We start from the raw sequence: 24487 nt of genomic DNA on the forward strand, positions 1-24487 counted from the left end.
GAAATAATCCACATCAAAATTTATTTGGGTTAAACAGTATGACATACGAAAGTTTGACATCAGGCTGTATATTTAGGTTTTAAATGTTTTGAAAAAATCGTTACAAACTGAAAAATATATCAAATCCCACAGATTTTTTCTTGATATTCATTTGTAATAATTTTATTTTTGTTTATTCAAAAACTGAATAATTTTAATTCATAATTACTAACTGTGGCTAGGTAGATGATTTTCTTAGAATGATTTCCTTGTTAAAAAATATTTATTTAGATATAAGCAAAAATTTAAATCTTGCTAGCCATTTTATTAAATAAGATAATTAGTGAAGAGTCATAAGGAAAAGCCTAATTGTATATTGAGCTTTTATAGGTTCTCTGTAGCAAAACCTAACAGCAGTAAAAAAACTTCATTCACAGAATTGTCTGCCACAGAGAAGTCTTTCTTTTTTTATAATCAAATCAGAAGTTAATATGCAAATTACTTTAAACAAAAATTATTTGATTTTACCAGAAATATGTTTTTTTAAATTTTGTTTTAAAGTGTTCAACTTTCTAGATTAACACTATTCGAATAAATATACTGCATCTATTTTGTTGATTTACGATAGATTTAAAATATAAATAAAATTAAAGGTAAATATAGAAATCAACTTAACTGGGTTACTTTCTATTTTGCTTTAGAAATGATTACTGACAATTGTACAAACATTCATCATTTCTTTTTAAAATTAATTTTTTTCATGTCATTTAATAACTAAAACTTGTTCTATTTGAATGTGATTTCTAAACAATGGTGATCAGTAATTCTTTGCAGATTCATACACTGATTTGAGTGACTAAAAATACCAGGAACTTAATAGCAGATATTTTCAAAATTGTTTTAAGACAAGATGAATGGGATGTTAGTGTTTAATTTGATTTGGACTAATAAATTTTTTTGAGATCTACTATGACCATTAATTAGTTAACATGTTAATAATTAACTGGAAAATTTATCAAATAAATGGAAACTGCCACCAACCAGTCTTGCTTACTTTTACAAACTATATTGAAACTGATAAATTAACCAAGCCTTCAGCAATAAGTATTTAAACATTACTTCACATACTTTCGTTCTAAGATGCTATTTCTTAAGTAATAAATAAATCTGAAATACAAGAGCTCCACAAAAAAAAATTAACTAATTAATAATTGCAATTTTATTCTTGATCAGATTATTCAAGAATGCCCTCCATAATCTTATTATTTTTAAAGATATTACTGTATTTATGGCTAAATATACTAGGAAGAAAGATTTCATTGTCATCTACTCCCTATTTCAATTGAAGAAGAAGCAGCTGAAAAGGGATCCATTATTCTAACAAGATATCTGTCAGCTGATGAATAGTAATTTAGGTATGCTGCATCGCACAAGATGCATCAGTTTCTACCTAAACCAAAGCCTTCAGAAGCTGTTTACAGTAAAAAATTTCTTTTAAATTAGTATTTTTTAATACATAATTTTAAAACCATTTTAATTTACTTTAGTCAAAGGAGCTTATTATTTTAAGTTTTATATTTTATGACTATGTTAAAACAGTATATAAATTCATTTAATAGCTACTATAAAAATATATTTTGATAGTAAATACTTAATATTAGAGTGATATGGATATAAAATAACAAAAAACATAATTATACTTTGTTCAGTACGAAAGCTATCAAAGATGGTACGTTAACAGCAGTAATAAATAATACTGGGTGTATAACTGTGACAGTGTGTGAAACTGGTAGCAGAGAAGGTATAACTTGATTTACTGAGTTAATACATTGGTATTTACAATGTTTCTAAATATAACATAATATCATATTTATTTCAAAATGATACTTTATTTTTCCTGCATTGATAACATTTTTGGCAACCTAAATGCAACAAAGACAGCAATTTTTTTAAACTAGCATAACTATTATGTTGAACACAGTACAGATAATATGCCTGATCAGTTAAAAATAAAAATCACTAGACCAGCTAATGCTGGTAAGGTAGTGTTCCCCTCCTTCCCCAAAAAATCATTACAGTTATTTCTATTATAAAACTATTTTGAATATTATTTCAGAATTCAGTGATGAAAGTATATTCCTTTAGTATTAATTAGTTTTTAATAATTAAGCCGCCAGTTGGGCACTGGTGAAAAGCCTCATTTTAATTTAAAAATTGACACATACCTTAAGTTAAGCAGATAAAAACATAACCAATTTAATATCTGGGACGTGTGTTCAAATAATATTAAACATAACATAAAATTATAACATATAATAGTAACATAAAATCTCTTAGTCTTCTTATATAAATCAATAAATGCTGACATATAAAATTAATAATATAAATTTAAAGTTTTTTTTTACTACTCTGTACAGAATAATATTTATGAAAATCAGTTAATATCCTTTATGATATTCTGCAATCTAGAAACGACGAGTTTTTCCTTTATTCAAAGTCGATCAAATTAGAGGTATAATAAAAAAAAGAAAAATTATACTTCGCTAATTGAACATTTAGTTGCCTTGTTAGTTTATTTACTTCGACTGACCATTAGCTTCAGAGTTTCAAAACTGGAATCTTTAACACATCTTCATTACAATTACACATTGAATTCTGATGTTTGTTAAAATCACACTTAAAATTTATTAATTTTAAAATCCTTCAATCATACATTTACAAAATAGATAAACTGGGCTAATATTTTAAATATATTGTACTCACTTCACTGTTAAGAGTGATTTTATTATTATTGTTATCACAAAGAACCTAAATAATAATGAAGTTATTGAACTATTATTTGATATGGGTAAACACTACATAACAGATAATAAATATTATGCACCATTTTTCTTTGTCAGAATTTCTTCCACTTAATGTATTTTCAACCATAACAATAATACAATTACACAATCATGTGATGTATAACCTCTAACCTCTATCCCTTACACATAATTTTACTTACTGTAGCCATATTTAGCAAAGAAAAACAAATCTTATACAATCAAAGTAAGATTTGATTTAAGGTTCTAATGTATAAAGAAATCATTAACTGATTTTGTAAAAAAAATTTGCATCTTATACATTTGTAGTTAGTTATGAATAGATAAAAAATCTGAATTAATTTGAACTATTCTTTTTCTTCATATTTTAACAAGTTCGATGCTAATGGAAAATAAAACAAAAAACCTTTACCTGGAACTTTTCATTTTTAATGGAATTACATCAGTAAATAAAATAAAACTAAATTTTTAGAAAGTAACCATAGGATATTATTAAAAAATCTACAAAGTAGAAAATTGTATACTAATTGGTAAAGTTATTCAATCTTTTCTTTGTGATAAGATGACCTTAATACTCAGTGCAATAACTAATTATTCTAATATCATATTAGAGTATTCAAAGGACATCACATTAATTTTATAGTCATATGGATTCAATGAGGACTCAACTGGTTCTCAACTGAAGCAAGAGGTTCTAAACTGAATGAGTTAAGATGCTGAAAAAATCTGATTACTGAATGAAAAACAGATCACAGAGTGAAATGAAAATGCAAACTATTTCAAAGTGTACACAGTTTTATCCAATATTTAAAAAAAGTTTTAGAGTTGTTATTACATTATTCATTGTTATTTTTAAGGTACTGGCTGGCAATCTGATTATTCAAAACAAACATAGTAAACATTTTTAAATTAAGATTTAATGACCACAAAAATTTTCTAGTGTCAGTCAAATAATCTCTGTACCATAATGTAATTAACAGCTGCATCTTATTTAAAGGAGAAGATGCTATAGATATGATTATATAATAAATAGTTTCGAAAGAACAGAAATTAAAAATCACTCTACTATTAAAAGAAATAAATATAAAAGGCAAAATATCAAAATTAATCTTTCAGTTGCCAAATTTCAAGGTGTGTAATAGCTGGGAATATTTTTTTATACTTTTGAGAAACAATAAATCTTTAAATTTAATTATCAAATTACACAATCACCAGGTATAAAATTGATAAAGTTTCTTTCTGTATTTTACACAGCATTAACAGAAAAGTTCTAGAATACTTTTAAGTAAAATTCAAAGGTTTTAAATGATAGGCAAAATCAATAAGTCAAGTGTAAAGTTTTAATTTGACTTACTTGCCTACTAACAGCAAAAATATTTAGAATGAAAATATGGAAACTTTAAAATGTTATATAACGTACAGTTATAATATCTAAAAGGATTAATATATTTAAGATTAATTTTAATAAAAACTTCTTTGCCTGACAGATAAAACTCATGATTGCTAGTGCAGATGTCAATAATGTTTGTTATTAACTTCAGAAAAAATATGATATATAAAAATGGAAGGAAACGTAACAGACTAATGTATAAAAAAAAGTAAGTACAGAAAATTCAATATGTAGATCATAGAAATTATATTTCTCCAAAGAAACACAGCACTAACTTAGCAGCATGAAATTTTATAAGGACTGCACATGGTTCAGATCAGCTAAGGTCTGGATTAACAAAAAGTTAACTAAGAAGCCTTAATATCTCTTAGTATAGTTATGTTATTTATAACTTTTAATATAGTATCTTATATTAAATTTTCTATAATAAAATTCAAAAAACAATATGTTTTATTCTAATAAGATTTTTTTTTTTATTTTCATTCTATGGGCTCTCTTATTAATAAGGTTGGAAGTTCACCTAATGAAATGTTTGTGGAAAAATAAACTCTCCAAAAATACATTATATACTTTTGATAATGTATTCTCCCAGTGCACAATATAAGTGGTCTGGGTGTTCAGCACTCACAAGGGAGTTATTTTTGCTTAAAAAGTGGTGTTAGGAATTTCCTAACCTACCTGATTAACCAAATGTTCAGATTAACAGATCTGTTCTGTAATGTGAATTATAGATTAAGGGATAATTTAACTATATGAATTTAGAACTGTCTAAAATGTCTTATATTTTAAGCTAATATTTATTTTTTAAAGTATAACTGTGCCTTACTTCTCTTTATCAACAAGAAAAATGTAATAATTAACATTAAAATTCAGTTCAGCAGTTTGTAAAAGTTCCTGGTAAATAAAGAAAGATAATAAAAAAATTAAAAAATCGAACTGTATAACACATGAAAAAAGGTAAATAAATTTTATTAATAAAAGAAACAGATAAAAAAAAACACGCAACAAAATGAAAATAAAAAATATATATTTTTAATAATAATATAATAGTAGCAAATTCTGAATAAGATATACAGTAAAGATCTTACTTCTCTTTTATAATAACGAGGTATATAATTACATTTTATAATTAAAAAATATTGACACATAATTGATAAATATTAAAAAGAAAAAAAAACAAATATTTACTGTTTGCATCAAATATTTAATTTTTTTAACAGAAAGATAACAGACCTACAAGGTAAATTACGAATAAGCAAAAGTTAATCAAGAATATAATCATTTATTGTGTGTCAATACACAATATCACACAAATGTACAAAAAAACTTTTCCTCATCACAGTATTTTGTTCAATCATTTTTCAGTTCAAAGGATAACTGACAAGAATCAATTATTGATTAATCATCACTGAATAAGATCTGCTTTTATAAAAATTACTAGAATTATAAATAAAATACTGTATAAGTAGAGATAAAATAGCGGAATAGCAAAACATCCGTATAATTATTTTATTATAATAATATTCATATACATTTTTACCAAGTCCACTCATTAGGTAACAATAATTATTCATTATTCACCTAATGATTTCTTCTCTTTCTCTGTATATATTTATACATATTTTTCTCTCTCATTCACACTCTCTCACTATTTCATAGAACGAACATTTAAATTATTCACTAATATCATATCATTTAATTTAATTTAATTATTTATATATTATCATATAAAGACACAAAGCAAAAGATGTCTAAATATACAGAACACCAAAACACAAACAGTGTGTATCTCGGAACAGAGTCAAGACACTTTTTTCGCACAGCACTGATCGTCGCCGTTATTACTGTTGAAGTTGAACAAGTAGAAGTAGAAATTAAGGAAAAGTTTAGCGGGAAGGGTCAGAGTAAAGTACAACGAGACAACCAATTCGGAGGCTTTCTGTGCGGTTCTATTGGTTTTAATTGGTGACCACCTTTTGGAGGATTGCTAGCTTCCTGTGAACAATAAATTAAAAAATAAAAGACGTAATAATTAGTAAAAAATGTATAAATATATACACATGTAGATTAGCAAATTTAAGCAAGGATCATTTTAATTTTTTAACTAATTAATCTGAATCTTACATACACACCTTGATAAAAATTGATTACAGAAATTATGTTAACTGCAACTAAAAAATTTCCAAAAGAGCTTAAAACTTGGAGCAAAAACTATTCACAGGTAAGATTATAATTTTCAATCTTAAAATAAGTTGTAAAATAGTCAATTGTTAAAACACTTTACCTAACTTATTTTTGGGATCCTTATTTTCCAACATGAGTAGTAAGCAATTCAGTATAATAGTACACCCTTATGATTATTAGTCTTATTATTTTATTATTATTATTATTATTATTATCAGCCTTATTGTATACTGCATATTAATGCTTAGTGAATAAATAATCTTATGAACTTTAAATTGTAATTTGGTTTTTGATGATGACAAATTATTCTGCTGCAGAAATTCAAAGGATCAAATATTGGAGTATCAACAAAGTTAGGTATATAGGTAATTCAACATAATATTCATGATATTTTGTTATTATTATCATTTGAAAACTGGTGAGCATAAGAATGTTTATGTAAATAAGTAAGTATTAACATTAAAAACTCATGCTCATGAAATAAATTGTGATTAGTTAAACAAAATGTGATCACAATGATGACAGGCATACAAGCATTAATAATTACTTTGAACACACACACACACATTTATATTTTCAAGCTGAAGGTGATAAATCATGCCAACAAAATATGTGATGGATAATACTGTGTTTATTATATGAAATGCAGTAAAGTAAGGTAGTAATAAATCAATAAAAAAATAAAACAATATATGGATTATCAACATATAAACAATACTATTATAAAAAGTGAACTTAAATATCAGGTGTGGATGAAAAACATAGATAAAGAGAAAAATTGAAGAGAATATGGCTTCATGCAATTGAAATTGTGTCAAAAGGTTTAGCAACAGATATAATTAAGTAAAAAAAAAAGTCATATCTATTTTAATATAAAAGACAAAAGCTTTTATACTAGCAGATATAAACATAAAAATATAAAGCATGTATTGTTTTTTTTTTTATTTACCTAAAACAAAATGACTAATGAAAACTACAACAACCACTTTCATCAATCTGAGATAGAACTTGAATCTATATCGGAGTTGCTTACAACCAAAATTTGATTAAAAATTTTAACTGGTCTTAGCCAGGTTTGAATTAGTTTGACTGGACTAAACCAAAACTCTACATCTGAGCTGCTAAACATTAATGATCGGGTTGAGTTTTAAATTTTGGTTTAAAAAACAATTATCTATTTTTTGAACTTCTTACCTGGTTCTGGTCACTTGAAAAAACACAGGAGTAAATCCTTTGAAGGCAGGAAAACTTAAAGGGGTTAAAAAAGAATCTGATTGAATAGAAGGCAACATATTGGGCTGAATAAAAGAATGGAAAAGTAATGGGAAAATAAATTAAATTATTTGTCATGGGGAAATTAGAGTTTTGGGGTCCATTTCATTAACTTTCCTAATAGGATAACAAGTAATGAAATTAACAACATTAAATACTAAAGAAAGATCTATGCAACAGTTATTAAAATAAATCTAAAAACAAAAAAGCACACTATTGTTAAAATATTTATTTAATTGATCCTTCGAGTATTTCCTTGTTTTCTAATTTATTTTAACATAAAATTTAATACAATCTGACAAAAATTGGTGATAACTTTGAAAAATGTCACTATCTAATGAAGTAATTCCATCCCTGTCCTACGTTGAATATCCTACTTTAAAAACAACAAAAAGTGCTACAATGATTCCACTTTACATTAAAAAATATTCAAAGAAATTTTTAAAGCTGGTTTTATAAATTTCCTCCGATTAATTTTGATATTTTAATAGCAAATATTAATAACATAAATATCTTTAATGCAGCATATAAAGTATTTCATATATATTCAATATAAAATTGATGTATTTTTACATGTATGCTAATGAAACTTCAAGATAGTTTGGGTTCAATGTCAGTAAAATTATATAATTTTTTTCAACTTTTTGAAAAGTCACTGAGAAGTAAAAAATTAGGTTCTGGTATTGACTGTTTAGGAAGTCATGGAAACATATGCTATTAATGTTTACTATAAGAGAAGTTTGTAAACAATGCTATATCCAATGAGATTCAAACATCTACCAAAAAAGGAATATGCAATACCATGATAAATGCTACTGAAAAAATATTTATTAAAAATTTCTGACAAATTTTATTAAAAATTTCAATCAGTAACATAGAAATTTCATTCATTATCATTTATTTATTATTATTATTGTTTATTGTTTCAAACTTATTAATAATAACATAATTTTTTATCCATTCAAGATCCATTATATGAAACACTGGTTCTGCACTTTTCATACATCATTTAAAATTTAAAAAAAAAGAAAATAATAATAAACAATTATTTTTATTTAAATATAAGCAACTTTTTAATTTCTGTTAAATTTAATACAAAATGTGGCTTATATTCAAACTCACATCTTAAACTCACATCTTTGGTTAACCCCAAAAGTATGGTTAATATAATAATACAATATATAACAATCTGCTATAATAACATGGATTGTATGATAAAAATAAATGTATAAAAATGAACGCAAAACAAATAAGTTTAAATAGAGCAGTAAAAAATTAAATACTTAATTACTGATCACAATTAATGTGGGTTAGAAAGCAAGAGTAAGAAAAAATAAAAACAAATACATTCAATCAACAAAACACTGATGCATTTGTGAACCATACAACAAATGAATAAATTACCTTCTATAACAGCAGTCCCAACATTTATGGAAGAAATAGAAAAACAAACAGCATTAGAAAGAAAATATTTCAAAAAAGAAATATAGAACATATATATTTTTATTAGAGAACTTTAATAGTAAGATAACATTTTATTGTTCATTATTATAGTCTATTAACAACAGAATACAAAAACGTTTTCTACAATACAAAAATAATACAGTCAGGTTAATCCTATAAAATATTAACCTTATTATTTAAAAATGGATATTAAAACATTTACAAGCACATATAATACACTCACACACACATACATACACACACAAGTATGTGCACACATACTTTCAAAGCAAAATAAATACAAATATTTTGTTTGCCAACTATAATATATAATATGCAATAAACAACTGAATACAATTTAACAGACATAAAGAAATATGCTAAAAAAATAATTAAAATCTTAGGCAAACAAATATTCTGAAAAGCTAATAAAATTTTGTAAATCTAATAACACATTTATAAGTTTGCTTCAATTTATACAGATTCTCCTTTACTACTTTGCAGATTACTTTTAGTATCTTCAGTTCATATTTAGAATGCCATTGTCATTTACATATCTGATCTCTGATTTTTAAGTTTATGAGGAAACATTAGCTTCTACAAAAGTTTTTTTGTTTTACACTCCAACTACTTTACATCTAATTATTTTTTAAATATACACTTGCCCATTTGGCTTTGTAGAAAACAATTAGTATTTTTCCTTATGAATGTTACAGTAATATATTTACAATATTTAGTCTTAAGACTTTTACCTGAATTTAATTATTTCAATTTCCAAAATTAGTGAACACATGATCTTTTTTCAAAAACCATAATGTTACAAGTAATGTTACTTTTTCCACTTGTACATGACTTGATTTTGCAGAAATAATAAATGTACTTTTCAACAGTTCTTCAAAAAAGGTGCAGTGGACACATTCGATTAGATATGGAATTAAATATCATGCACTTAAAAAACAAGACTCAGTGACTTTTCTTTGGAATACAAAAAATATTTGAGTACTTGTTTGTCATCGCACCACAGCTTTTTTTTATGCAATTTCTTTGTCAAAAGACAGTGCACTAACATACTACATTGTATTAAACAAAAATATGTTTGTTAGGAAGCGAAGCGAGCATAGATTGTTTGTTTAGATCATGTTGACTTTGTTTACTGACAAATTATATGTATATCAACATAACATTACCTACACTCGCAAATCTCATCTAATTAATGTTAATGTAAATCACTGATTCTGAAACTTTTCGCCCCAGAAATTTTCTAGTGCCCCCAAAATTTTTAAACTTACCACCTGTTAAAAATAATTGCAACTGCTGTTTTTAAGATGCGCTCTTAAAAACATCAATTGCAATTATTGATTTTAAATGTGGCATTTCCTATTTCTGAGTTGAAACTTACATTTTACTTTACATTTAGTTACAAATATAAGGAAAACGATTTTTGCTCTTTTTTTTTTAATCAGCTATCACCTTCCTAGACCTCCCCAATTTTCTGTGGGCCTTCTACCGCCCCTCTGAAGGCCTCCAGTGCCCACAAGTGTACATTATCGCCCACTCTTGAGAACGAATGATGTATATTATATACAACTTTTAATAACATAACGTATGAGGTGTTTATTGTTTATTGGTGTTTGTAATCTCTATTTTTCATTAAAAAATGTACTTTTTCCACATTAAATAAACATTTTTATTCTTTTTCTCATGAAATCTGAAGAAGCTGTTAAAAAAAGAGAAAGGTAGAAGTGAGGTAACAAACAAGGGCACATGTTTGATTATTAAAATAATATATATGTGAATGCTTACATTATATATCTGAATATAAAATTGGAAACTTTTTTTACTACTGATTTTCTAAGGTTCTCCTCTACGAACTTGTAGGACCATGGCTTTAGTAGCACCTAAAGATTCAAAACTTATAACTCGTTTAAAAGGGGTACATGATGAAAGGTGATACATTCAATCCACTGGAGGATTGAAAATTTACTAACCATTTTCAATAAATATTAGGATTAACTTTTTGATCAGCATTTTTTATCATATGGTGTATATACATTTCATTTTTTTAACATAAAATATACATATAACTTTTATTATCGTTACCTATGTTTGCCATAGGAAGATTTTCTAGTACATGTTTCACTGCATTATCAGGAAAGTATCCTGATGCAATAAAAAATGTTGAACATCAAGATTCATACATTTACAGTCTACCTCTTCAGTATGCGGTAGGAAAAAAACAATCTGTTTCTTCAAATACATGTTCTTCTAATTTTGTTTTAATTTTAGAATTGGTTGTGTTGAATGGAATATCATTAACAGTAGACTATTAGTATATGTACTCATTCTGATAGTAAATGTAATATCAATAGAAGCAATCATCAAATCACATTCAATACAACAAATCACAAACGAATATTATGTTGTGAGTTTTGTTTGTTCATGAGGGTTGATACTTGAAGTCCATATAATCAATCATTTTTATGAAGTTCTACTGGTACAGCAACAGTTGTCAGCTAAGTTGCTAATATTGCACAAAGGGACTCACAAATTTATTTTCCTCCACAGAGTAATATTTGGTGAATGTATTAGTTAGGCACATACCTCAATTGTTACTGCTGATAGACGCTCTGCTTCTATTTCTACTGTCATGAATCACAAAAATAAATCAGTTTCCATGGTCCAATTTTTTTTGTCATACCTCATTTGGCTCATTGATCAAAAGCGACTCTTCAGAATGCTTACTTCAGTTTTCTCTTACCTATTCAATTATGATTACAAATTCCTTTCCAGCATTAAAAATGAGTAATTCATACTTATAAAATGGACAACACTCTTAAAACCAACTGTACTCAAAAGTGATGTCAACACCTATCAGACATGCAAAGTACTAGTAAAAAAATTCAAGAAGTCCAAGAATCTTAACTTTGTACATAATTAAAAGCTAATGATCGCTAAAGCATTTATGAATATATTACTATTGTTAAATTTTCTAAATAAAACTATATAATCCCAATGTACATTGACAGTATAACTGTTGTGAACTGGTCTAAGAGCAGAATTACTCTATAGTCTATACAGTATACAGCTCTGAACCAATGAATTTGATTATAAAATACCAATAACAAAACTTAAAATAATATTAAACAAATTTTTAAATTACCAGTTTCTTTTCAGTTTTCGTTTTTATGTCTCTTGCCAATGTATAAAACGCTTCCTCAACATTTATAGATGCTTTCGCACTAGTCTCCATGAATTTTATACTATACTCTATTGCTAATTGTTCCCCTCTCTCCCTAGTTACCTGTAATTTTCAAAACAAAATACACTTTATTCAAAATTTATGATAAAATTTCACAAAAACAACAATATATAAGATACAGATATAGTATAGTAGTTTAGCAAAATACAAAAACATATATAGAACAAAGAAAAGATGAAATAAAAGTAAAAATATTTCACACAAAATTTTTAAAGGAAGAGAAATGTCTGCCACTTATCTACTGCACATTGTTTTCTGTAAACAAAATAAAAATTGATAGAAAATGGCTACCAGATAATAATTTAAATTACATTATTAAACAACCTTTGCTTTAACCATCCACATGGTCTTCAAAAAAAGAAATGCATTACACGTGACATCACATCGCTTTTCAGATCTTTTAATGTGCTATAACATCCTGGCCAATAATTTCAAACAATACTCATAATCCATACATGCTTAACAAGAGATCATATCTTAATAAGAAATTCTAATTTTATCTAGCCTTTCATTTTTTTTCATTTCTAGCCAACTGCCTTTTTGAATCATGTAAAGTTTCATAATCACAGATGAAAAGATCTAGAATATTATAATATATATAACTTATTTAAAGCAATAAAAAAAAATTATATTTTTTTCATTTATTCTGTTATATATTTATATATAACTCTATTATATATTTCATAATACTTATATAATAAATAATAATATACATAATATTTCTTAAGTATTTAAAACACTGCACCATTTATAACAAATTGTTTCCAATCTAAATTAATAATATGCCAGCATAATTCAATATATTTATTCTCCTTTTTATGCACTTCTATACTACAAGTCTCAGTAGCAATTTTCAATCAAAGGTCAAGCATAACTCAACTTCTCTCTTCAATATCATTTAATGTTAAGACTTAAATTCTCTCTCTACCTGTGTTGCAACACTCTGTAATATTTATATTAACCACTTCAAAGGAACAAAACTAATATAACCACAGTAAAACACATAACTGACAATATTACATAAAACAAATGCTTATGAGATGCCAACAATTATGAAATATCCACATAAAATTTAGTCAATTTTATCAACTGATTTGGGAACATAACCAGCATTGCATTTCACATGCAATTAACTTAATTATATGCCTGTTTCAAATTTATGATTCAAATTTAAGAACAAAATGATTATACATCCTTGATGCCTCATTTCTCTTAAGAGCTCCAATAACGCTCAATTTTCCTCTGAATATGAAGTTCAGAGGAAAATATGAACATTTAAAGCAGTTCCTGTTGAATAAAGATCATCCAGAAGACCAAGACAAAGCTTTAATTATATGATAATTTTTAATTTCATTAATCGACAGTGTGACGGCAAATCTATGCTCCTCCACTCCTACTAAATTCATTTCAAACATTTTTTACTAGAAACCACATGTTTCACAATTATTCTTAAACAACTGCCAATGATATTTCATTTTAAACTAAATGTTTTTGGTAAGAAAAATTTTTTTTTTGAATTCATCACTGACAAACTATTTATGTGAGGTCTATTCCAATTGGTCGGCAAAAAAAGATTAAATTATAAATATGTAAGATACCATATACCTGTATGACTGTCACCACAGTACAAAGAGTAGGGACTCTTTGTACTATAACTCTGGTTTTTCCAAACCTTTGACAAAGAACTCGCTTCAGGATAGTCAGCCGTACCTTGATGAAGTAGCTTTCACTTGATGCCAAACCCAGGGTGTAGGAAGATGGTTAAAATTTTGGTCTTGAAATTTTAATTAAAGGTTTCATTAATGTGGAGTGGAGCTATTCGGTATACTCTTCAGGGACATATCAAACTCTTTGTTTTGAAAATTTCATAAATATTGAAAAATGCCTCAAATAACAAAGAAAATTGTTGCATTTAACATATAAGAATTACCCATTATGGTAAAGTACAATTTCAATTGAGAAAATTCACAATTTTCCATTTTTAAGACTGATTGTAACAATTATAATTAATTAATTATCTCAGCATATTAAATTGATCATAATTACCTGTCTTTTTTCATTCATTTCGCATTTGTTTCCAAGTAGCATTTTTTCAACATCAGCCGAAGCATTTTCTTCAATATTTCGAATCCAGTTTTTAATGTTTTCAAAACTCTTTTCATTCGTAATATCATAAACAAGCATTATGCCCATTGCTCCTCTATAATATGCCGTTGTTATCGTGCGGAATCTTTCTTGGCCAGCTGTATCCCTGTAAAACAATTATTTTTATAAATTAATAAAATTTAATATTTCAAATTATTAGATACATGATAAAATACATTAAATATGTATATAATTGCATATAAAAGGTCCAAAAATTAATTATAGGATAGTGCATTGAACACTTAATTTTTTTCTTGGAATAAATAAACAATATTACAGCTTAAACTTGATCGAATAATTAAAGAAAGAAGTTCTCATAACATGTCTGAAAATGCTTTGTTTCCAAACTACTTGCAGTTTAATATTTTATATGCAGAGATCCTTATAGATTGAAATATTCTACTAAATTTCAATTGTCTAATGTTTTAATACTTCAATAATTCTAAAATGAAAACCGTTCAATTTTTTATCATTAATATCTTTGTAACAATTAGTCCAGTCAAATTACATCTTATCAAATAAAATTTAAGCACTTATTCTTAATACTCAAATACTCAGATATTATTTCAAATAATAGAAGTAGAGCAAAATCAAAGAGGGAAAGTTATAAGGAAGAAGAACTTGTAGGAATCTGTTTACAAAACAAAAATATCAGGCAAAGGATTAAGTATACTGCAGAATATAGCAAGTATATAATAATATTCAAACAACAGCAGCAGTTTTTGAGCAAATACAATAATCTTATGTTGATGTTGAATATGCATTGAAGTTAAAGTCACTATTTAAAAATAGTTTTAAAAGTAAAATATTTTGTAAAAAAAATATAGAAACGATAGAAAACACCAAAAAAAATTTATCTATATTTGATTACATGCCTACCCAAAAATGACATGTTTTTAGGATGTATGTGTGTATCTTTGTTCCACCATAGCAGCTCAACAACTGAACCAATTTAGATGTATGATTCCGCGTTGGAATCCTTATGTTACCACAAGTGTCATAGGCTATATAAATAAATGAATGTATATATAAAAACACATATACATATATTTATTTTGCTGGTTTAAGCACAAACTTTAATGGTAGAGGATTACAAGCCTCTATCATTGTGTGTGGGCTGGGTTTGAACTGAATGATTTAATCAGTTGAATGAATAATATTACAAAAATAATAGAATTAAATTTACATTAAGTAATATTAAATAGATTAAAAAAATTTCTGTTTAATACTGGGCTTCCCATGGAAGACTATGTATGAGGCTAGTGGTGAGGTAATGCAAGCACCTCGTGCAAGGCTAAACCAAACATCACCAATTGGTAAACAAACAGGGTACCCTTGGAGCGTTGTTGTGGGAAGTTCTATGAGGTGCTCTTATATCTCTGCAAACAATTGTCCGATTTTCAAAATTCCAATTAGGTATTTGTTAGTTGAAGGCTAACTTTTTGCATGTATCAGGTACACTCTTGATTTTGAATACTAAATCATACCAGTGTTCTTTGACGGTTGGGTTTCAATTAAGTATACATCTCAGGAATGATCAATCTGAGACTGTACAAGACTACACTTTATTTACATTCATACATATCATCCTCATTCAGTAATACCTTACAGTGGTTCCGGAGCCTAAAGAGAAAAAAGACAGGTACACTCTTGATCTAACAGATCACAGTTATTCAGAAATGTTGTTTATCTTCGCAACCAATCTTCTGATTTTCAAAATTCAAACAGGGTATTTGCTAGTATAATACAAAATCATGATGGAACCAAACCAGAACAAAAAGGAGCAATGTTTGTTAGCAATTTTTTTTTACGGCAGTCATGTTTTTTTAATTTTTAATATTTATCTTTTGTGTTTATTTATTTTGTTAATTATACAAATCATGACCTATTTTAGTAAAATTGTAGACTCTACTTTTTATCCAAATGGTGTTCCGACTCCTAGCCAGATTTCATATCTTTCACTTACTACAAATTTATTAATTATTAAAAAAAAAAGGAGTAGGATAGCTATAACTGGACAAAGGCCTGTAATTACCAGGCAGAGAATAAACAAATAAATAATCTGTAATACATAAATAAAAAATGTAATACTTATACTTATTTTTAGTTAATATAAGCTTATAAAAAAAATAATTTTTACAATAGCAACTAGTGATTACTGATAGCTTATTGATAAGCAAGTTTTTTATGCAAAAGAAACAAAAAAACTGGCTCAAGAATAAGAGTGGTTTTGTGTTTTGATTGTGGAAAATCAACATGCTTTATCATTATCACATTAATTTAGTATTTTGAGATCATATTTAAATCCATCAAACATCATTTCGATGTTATATTTAATCTAAAAATTAAAAAAATCAGAATAAGTTGGGGTGTACTAATAATCACCAAATTATTAGAAATTCCAAAACATGTAATGGCCAATGGTTTGAAAACTTAAAAATATAACATTTATTTAATTCATAGAATGTGATGGGATTAAACATAGATAAAATTTCAGTAGATTATTTCAAACTGTTCTTAAACAGAGGCTGACAGAAATTGAAACATTTTTGAACATATTTTTATCGGAAATTAATGACTTATATCACTACATTAAGTTATTCTGTTTATTTATTTTTCACTTATACCTAAATATAAGCTAGCTGCTAACTTTTTGTCAGCAAGATGCAAAGATTTGATGTACAAGAGAGAGGTTTAGACACAGGTGAATTAGTTAAGTGCATTTGGTATAGTGGGTTTTCACTCATTAAATACATCTAATAAATTACTAATAATTTTGTAACAATGTTTGCATCTGAGTCCTATCAATTGTTTGTAGATAAGTGAACAACTTATATTTTAAAATTAACACCTAATAAATATTTTAGACAGGTTTTGTTCCAAGTGTTGTTTAGTCAATCAAGCCTATTTATAAACTGATTTCAAGTCTAGATTTACAAATCAGGTCAACAAGACTATCATGTCTAAATCTGTTTGGTCTGATTATTTCTCTTTCACTACAATGTTCTAATAACTTTTATTACCATTTCAAGCATTATGAGTAAGCAGATAAAATATGGTTATTTGAAGTAAAAAAAAAGTATAGTTTATCTGAAATAATAAAAACATTCTTAATTATCAAATAAAAAATTACACCAAACAAATTTTAATTTGAGGGGTTGAAAAGGGGTGAAAAATGGTATTATTGCAATTTCCAACGAAAGTTGACATCAAAAAACTTGTGGTTATTTAAGACACAGAAAGGTATACTTTCACCAAGTTTCTTCAAAATTATATTATTTTTGTGGAAATGAAAAATAAAAAACAAAAAAAATAAAAGATTCTTCACAATTTTCTCGGAAATTTTGAGGTTATGATAGAAACTGACCTCTACAAAAGTTGTAAATTTTTGTATGATCTAAAACTTTTGTATTGCAAAATTTTTTTCCAACCTCCCAAATCATCCCTCACCACCTCCACTCACACATTTATTTTTTTTACATTCATTATAAGCCTGTTTACCATTTCCACTTATAAAAGTCCAGATAACAATTTTTTTTTCTCTAGATGTAATTTGGTTGAACTATAGTATCCACAGCCGTAAAAGTAAAATTAAAAATAAGTGTTCAACTAAAAATGTAAAATTTAAGAAAAATAAAAATAAATTAATAAAGTCCAATAGGGGTGTAAAGGGCTCTGATAACAGAGTTATCTCTGACTAAAAAAATTAGCATAAACTAAATCTAGGTAAAAAACTAGAAGATAAAAAGGTAAAACTTAAAAACTAATAGGACAAATAAAACATCACTAAAAAACTAAAAACTAATATCAGTAAAATGATTAAATATAACTACTATTACAGATAAAAAAATTAAACTAAAAACAACTATATATATATATATATATAGTTAGTAGTAGTAAGTAGTTATATTTAATCTTTTTACTGATATATAAAAATAAAAAATAATACTGATATATAAAAACTTAAAAATAACTATATATATATATATATATATAGTTATTTTTAAGTTTTATTTATATATATAATAAAATTAAAATAAATTTAACGAACTCAGAGAGTAAAGTAAAGGGCTTGGTTTCTTCTCGGATAACAGAAGAAAATAAAAATTTTTAAATGAAACACATAACAGTAAAAAAAAAAAAACCACTATTAAAAAGTGTATAAAATACTAATAGTTCTAAGAAATAAAAACACCCAGACCAAAATTTCTTTATCATCGCCCATTTGTTGAAAAATGTTCCTGGACAATTTAAATTTATGATGCAAGGCCGCATAACAAATGCAATCCATAAGGATGTGGCACACAGTCAAACAGCAGTTGCATCGTACGCATACTGGTGCATTTACTTTTGACATTAGATATCCATGTGTGACTCTGGTTCCTCTTGACGGAGTTTTCTGAAAGACAAGTCCCATGGGAACACAGTGTTTTTTTTAATGTATCGGAGTTTATTATCCATTGTGGTCGTCCAGTCACCTTGCCGCTTTGCTCAAAGAGCATGTTTTACATAATTGATAAAATCGCATGCAGTAACACAATTGGTGAAAGAAGGTTGACTACATGCATCTTTAGCAGCGGAATCAGCGTGTTCATTGCCCACAATTCCTACATGGCTAGGGATCCAACAGAAACTCACTTGAGTGTTACAACGGTTCAAATCGATGACTGTGTTGTAAATTTCAGTGACCAAAGGATGTCTAGAGCAAAAATCTTCTAAAGCTTGGAGTGCACAACATGAGTCGTTACAAATAGGATATGATGGTATTTTGGGTTAACGATAATCAATGCCTTATTAATAGCATACAGTTCAGCAGTAAATATATCTGTAATATTAGGCAGACCAAACAAGTAGATTTTGCTATTAAGAGTAAATGTGCATCCAATGGTATCATTCTGTTTCGATCCGTCTCTGTATACAATTGCGTCTGGGTTTATTTTGGAGAAAATATGGCAAAAACTTTGCTGAAAGATGATAAGTGGTATTGATTGTTTGTTGAATATGGAAAGATCAAAAAATTTATAAGATTGATTCTCCATGGAGAATATGAAGAATGATACATTGGAAAAATAGAAGGTATGTTGACATTTAAAAGCTGTAGTACCTGCCGGGTATGTACACCCACAGGTGCAGTATCACATGGATGGTCTTCATATCTTTGTAAATTAGGATTTGCAAGAAGTGCGGTAAAAGCCAGGTGATTCAGTTGCCCTTTAAGATGGATAAAGTAACATGTTGGAAGTTGGTCATGTCTACACAAATGATGGTTCACCGCAGTCAATAAATATGCTAGTAACAGGGCTTGATCTAAATGCACATGCAGCAAGACAGAGAAAAGCATAATGTACAGAATCTAATATCTTTAGCGTGGTATTACACGCTGAAGAGTAGGCAATACAACGATAATCTAAGCGGGAACAAACTAAGGAATAATAAAATCACAACATACATGACCTGTCAGCTCCCTAACTGGTATTGCTAAGAACTCGCAGCATATCTAGCAGTTTGGAACATTTTGTTTTTGTTTAATGTGATTGACCCACATAAGACGGTTGTCAAAAAAACAAACCTAAAAACTTAATATCATGAGAGACAGCAATTTGATCAGAAAGATTTGTGGTATAAAAGGAGCCCACAAGCGAGAAAAAACTACACATTTTGTTTCTTCAGGTGAAAATGTGAAGCTGGTCACCTTGAACCAATCCTGAAGGTAAGATATTGTGTTCTGTAGTAGTCTCTCTACTGTGGCTGTTGACAGGATGTAATATATATGGCAAAAACTCAACAAACAACGAACATGAAACAGGTGGATACACACAATCAGTAATACTATTGATGGCTATAGCGAACAAGGTATCACTTAACTTCCTTGAGGGACTCCATCCTACAAAGTGACGCTACCTGATAAGGAATCTCCAACACGAACACAGAAAGTTTGGTCGTTTAGGAAACCTCTGGCAAGCATACAGCCCTTGACTCCCCATTCTTTAAGGATGTTCAGAATTTGCTTCCAGTGATTCTAAATAGTCAATGGAAAAACATCCTTGGAGGAAACCGCATTGATCTAGACATAGAAGGACCATGTTTCTCTAAGTACCGTGTGGGCCTGCGGTTCACCATTCTTTCTATCACTTTACAGAAAACATTTGTCAAAGAGATAGGGCACTAGGTTGAGGGATTTGCTTTGTCTTTACCGGGTTAAAATATTAGCTGAATGCTGGAACTCATAGAGTGAAGACATGTTATTTGGTGCTCTGTGATTTTTTCAAGTTTCTGTTGGTTTTTTTGGTGATTTTTACTGATTTGGAAGACAAACATCAATTGGTTAATTTTTTACAGACATGTATGTGAAATTGTGTAAGTTTTGAATATCGGACAAATTTTTATTAAGGTTTTTTTTTGAGATCAACCTTATTGCCTACTGCAATAAGGTTGAGAATTTAACAACTGTGGCTGTTACAAGTTTGGGCAGGATACAATATAATGTATACAAGGACTTGGAAAATTTTGCAATATTTTACAGAGGTGAACGATACTTTACAAATCCTCAAGTCTGTTATAAGGGGAATCCTTTTTTCCTTTATTTCTCCTCAACCCTTCACCCTACTAACCAAACCCTCCCAGTTCTATCGGAACCAGGACCTTTCCTGTCTGACTCCCTCCCTCCCAAATTTTTGAACCCTTGCCCCCCCTTAAAAAAGTCATTTGGGGTATCAATGGATACAAAATCTAGCCCACATCAAAATAGACCCAAAATGCAGAGGTGCAGATCACTACCGCTCTCAGGACCAACAGAAGAAAGTACATCTGGTAAGCCAGGTACTTCAGAAGTGTCTGGTACATCGAATGCACCTCCTAAAAAACCGGAGATGAAAGGCAAGAAGCATGTCAAGCCACCAATGCCATCAGAAGTGGAAGATCCTGCTTCTTTAGGTTGGAGGAATTAACAAACAAAATGACTTTGGCAATATACACCTTGAGGCAACATCTAGGACAGGGATTGCAGATAAATTGTCCAGCATGAAAAACACCTGGTAGCAATTAATACTGGTCTTATGGCACTTATGGAGCTTTCACCATCAATAGGCAGAATTTCACAGGTTTCACAGAGGGTCCTAGGGAGTACAAAATGGACAAAATCCTTTCGACAGATGTGTCTGATGAAGAATTACTTGGTCTGATCCCTCACAGGTGGCCAGTACAAGTCATGCAGAGGGTTAATCTGATTAAAGATTTATTTAAAGAAGCAGATGTTAGATGTTACTTTTAAGACCTGTCTTGGTTGCAGGCCCCGCAAGAAGGTGCACTACTAGAGACAATGATTAAGCCTGGTAACATTGTTCAAGATGTTTCTGACATCATAGGTAAGGACCTAATTGTTGTTCAGTTGTTCAGAATAGCTGTTATAAGTTTATTATGACTCTAATCATGGTGATATTAATTCACTAACTGTAACATTACGGGCAGTCAGGAAAGTTTTGAAAAGCTCAAAATTTTGGTGTTTGTTCTACCAGCAGGAGGTATTAATGTTACCTCGAAAAGGAAAATGTTAATCTACTCGCTGCATGATCATGATGAGATGGTTAAAACAGTGACATCTCAGCCAAAAGTGGTACAACCGAAGACAACCTTTGAATCGTCCAACAAAAGGAAATCTACTCCACCTGTCATTGATAGCAGAACAGTTGTGAATGGTGCGGGAAAATCTTATGCCAACCTGTTATGAATGATGAAGGCAGTGGTTTCTCGAGAAGAAGCTGGCAAAGTCCTTTCCCTAAGGAAAAGCAATAATGATGAACTGCATATTTGCATCAAGGTTTCACAGAATGCTGAAAAGTTCACTACAGTTTTAAGAAGTAAGGCTGCAAATCTACAGATAAGACATTAAGTGTCAAGGTGGAAGAAGGCCCTTCTTCCGCCTCGAGACATATTAGAGACGTAGACACTGACACCAATGAACAGGAGGTGAGAGATGCCATTTCCCACACTTTAGGTAATGCTGAGAAGTTTCGCATTAGTTCCTTCAGACCAGCCTTTGGTGAGACGCGCAATGTCACGGTCATTACAACTTATCAAGCTGCAAGGCAAATCATTGAGGAGCATATAAGGATCGGATGGATCTTGTACAGGCCTTGTAAGGACCTTGTAAGTGTAATGGACCAAACAGAAGTAACCTCTGCTACAATTGCTGTGGTAAAGACCATAAGGCTAGTGGGAGCCTACTAAATGTTTAGACTGTGGTGGTGGAGAACACCGCACAAGAGGTGCAGCATGCAAAAAAAAACTCGTAATGATTAAGCTGATGTTAATCAATGCAAACAGGTCTCCCATGACCTGGTGGGAGAGATTGCGAAGAAGTATGGTGTTGATATTCTTGTTATGACCAAGCCTAATCGGATTTTCGTAGCTAGAAATGGTTTGACTATGGATAGAAAGGGTGGCATAGTGATACAAAGGATCAGTCACAGACAGTTGGCAGCTTTTAGACAGGGAGAGTGGAGTAACGGCAATTGAATTGGCAAGTGTTGTACTGGTGGGTGCTTATATTTCACCTTATTGCGAACTGCTAGACTATGAGAGTTTTGTGAGTAGGCTACAGGATGTTAATATCAGAGCAACCAAGGAAATAATACTAACGGGTGATTTCAACTGTAAATCCATCAAGACAGGGAGACACTAACCGGGGAGGAGAACTTCTAATCAAAATGATACACTCATTAAGCTTATACTGTATCAATGATGACACCTCAACTTATGAGGCGAGAGGCCATAGTTCTGTGTTGGACTCACTAAACTGGATTGTGGTTGGAGTCAAGATCTGTGTACATGGAGAGTGTTAAACGATGCAACAGGCAGTGATCATTTGGTGACAATACTTGAGATCTGTGATTCTACTTATTTTTTTGAGGGATCATCAGCAACCCCGTAGACTTTCTAACTGCCAGTCAGATTTGGTGACAACAAAGGTAGGCACTAAAATTAGAGAAGGCCTTCAGCTCACACCCAAAGTACTCCAAGACACTATTATACAGGAGATCACCACTCTTCCACCTGGGTGAACAGAGTATAAAGCTGCATACTGGTGGATGCCACGGATAGCTCAACTCAGAAGGGAGCTCCAGCGTTATAAAGGATTAAAACAATGTCTTTATCATAACTCTAGGGAGGGATATGAGTTTGCTGCACTACAGCATACAGAGCATAGAAAGATACTAAAGGGGGCCAAAAACTATAGAGGGCAAGAATTATGTGCAGACTTGGACAATGACCCCTGGGGGCAGGCATTTCAGATAGTTACCAAACAGTTTGGGAGGCACCTGCCTGTCCTGACATATGAGAGAACCAGGAATAAAGTGGTTCGACATTTTGGGTGAGAGGGTGCTTTCAAGCCCTTGTGATTTTGAGAAGATGTTTTACATTAGCTGAGGTTACTAAAGCTGTCAATAAATTAGATAAGAAGCAAGGCCCAGGTCCTAAAAGAATTGATGAAACAAATCCCTGGGGATTTGGTTGAGATGGTTAACCAATGTCTAGAAAACAGGATCTTCCCGTCTTGCTCGATAACGGCCCGCTTGGTCTTCTACCTAAACCCAGAAGTGAAGATCAGGCTGATAGCTATGTCCTCTGTGTCTACTGAATGGATGGGTAAAGCTGTGGAACCTATGCTGACATATCATATCATTAAAGAACTAAATAGCAGCATTGGATTAAATGATAATCAATACGGTTTTTGGAAGGGCTGTTCTACCACCCAGGTAGTTTCAAGAAGAGTATTGGGTTGGGTGGCTACAGAGAGAATGGAGGCTTGGAGGGCAAGGCAGATGCCAATGTTGATTTTAATCGATGACTGTAATGCTTTTGGCATTGTACCATGGCATGTGATTATGGAGACATTAGAGATGAAAGGCATCAGTAAATAGCTTCTGAGGTAAGTCAGTGAACTGCAAGACAGATTGATTAGAGCAGAGACACAGGAAGGGAGTCAATGTTTCC

The 24487-nt window shown here is 29.5% G+C and overlaps 1 protein-coding gene across 1 annotated transcript in view; it reads right to left on the bottom strand.

Moving 5' to 3' along the window:
• Positions 1-5201: 5201 nt before the first annotated feature.
• Positions 5202-24487, bottom strand: part of Rab8 (RAS oncogene family member Rab8) — a 44282-nt gene continuing 24996 nt past the window's right edge. Inside the window, exons 3-5 of the mRNA XM_075366245.1 lie at positions 14396-14600; positions 12251-12391; positions 5202-6186 (exon numbers count right to left, since the gene is read on the bottom strand). Coding sequence (XP_075222360.1) covers positions 6091-6186; positions 12251-12391; positions 14396-14600 — 442 coding nt within the window. The 3' untranslated portion in view covers positions 5202-6090. The remainder of the gene's footprint in view (positions 6187-12250; positions 12392-14395; positions 14601-24487) is intronic.

Source organism: Lycorma delicatula, chromosome 5 (assembly GCF_047948215.1).
Source record: "Lycorma delicatula isolate Av1 chromosome 5, ASM4794821v1, whole genome shotgun sequence".
NCBI lineage: Eukaryota > Metazoa > Arthropoda > Insecta > Hemiptera > Fulgoridae > Lycorma > Lycorma delicatula.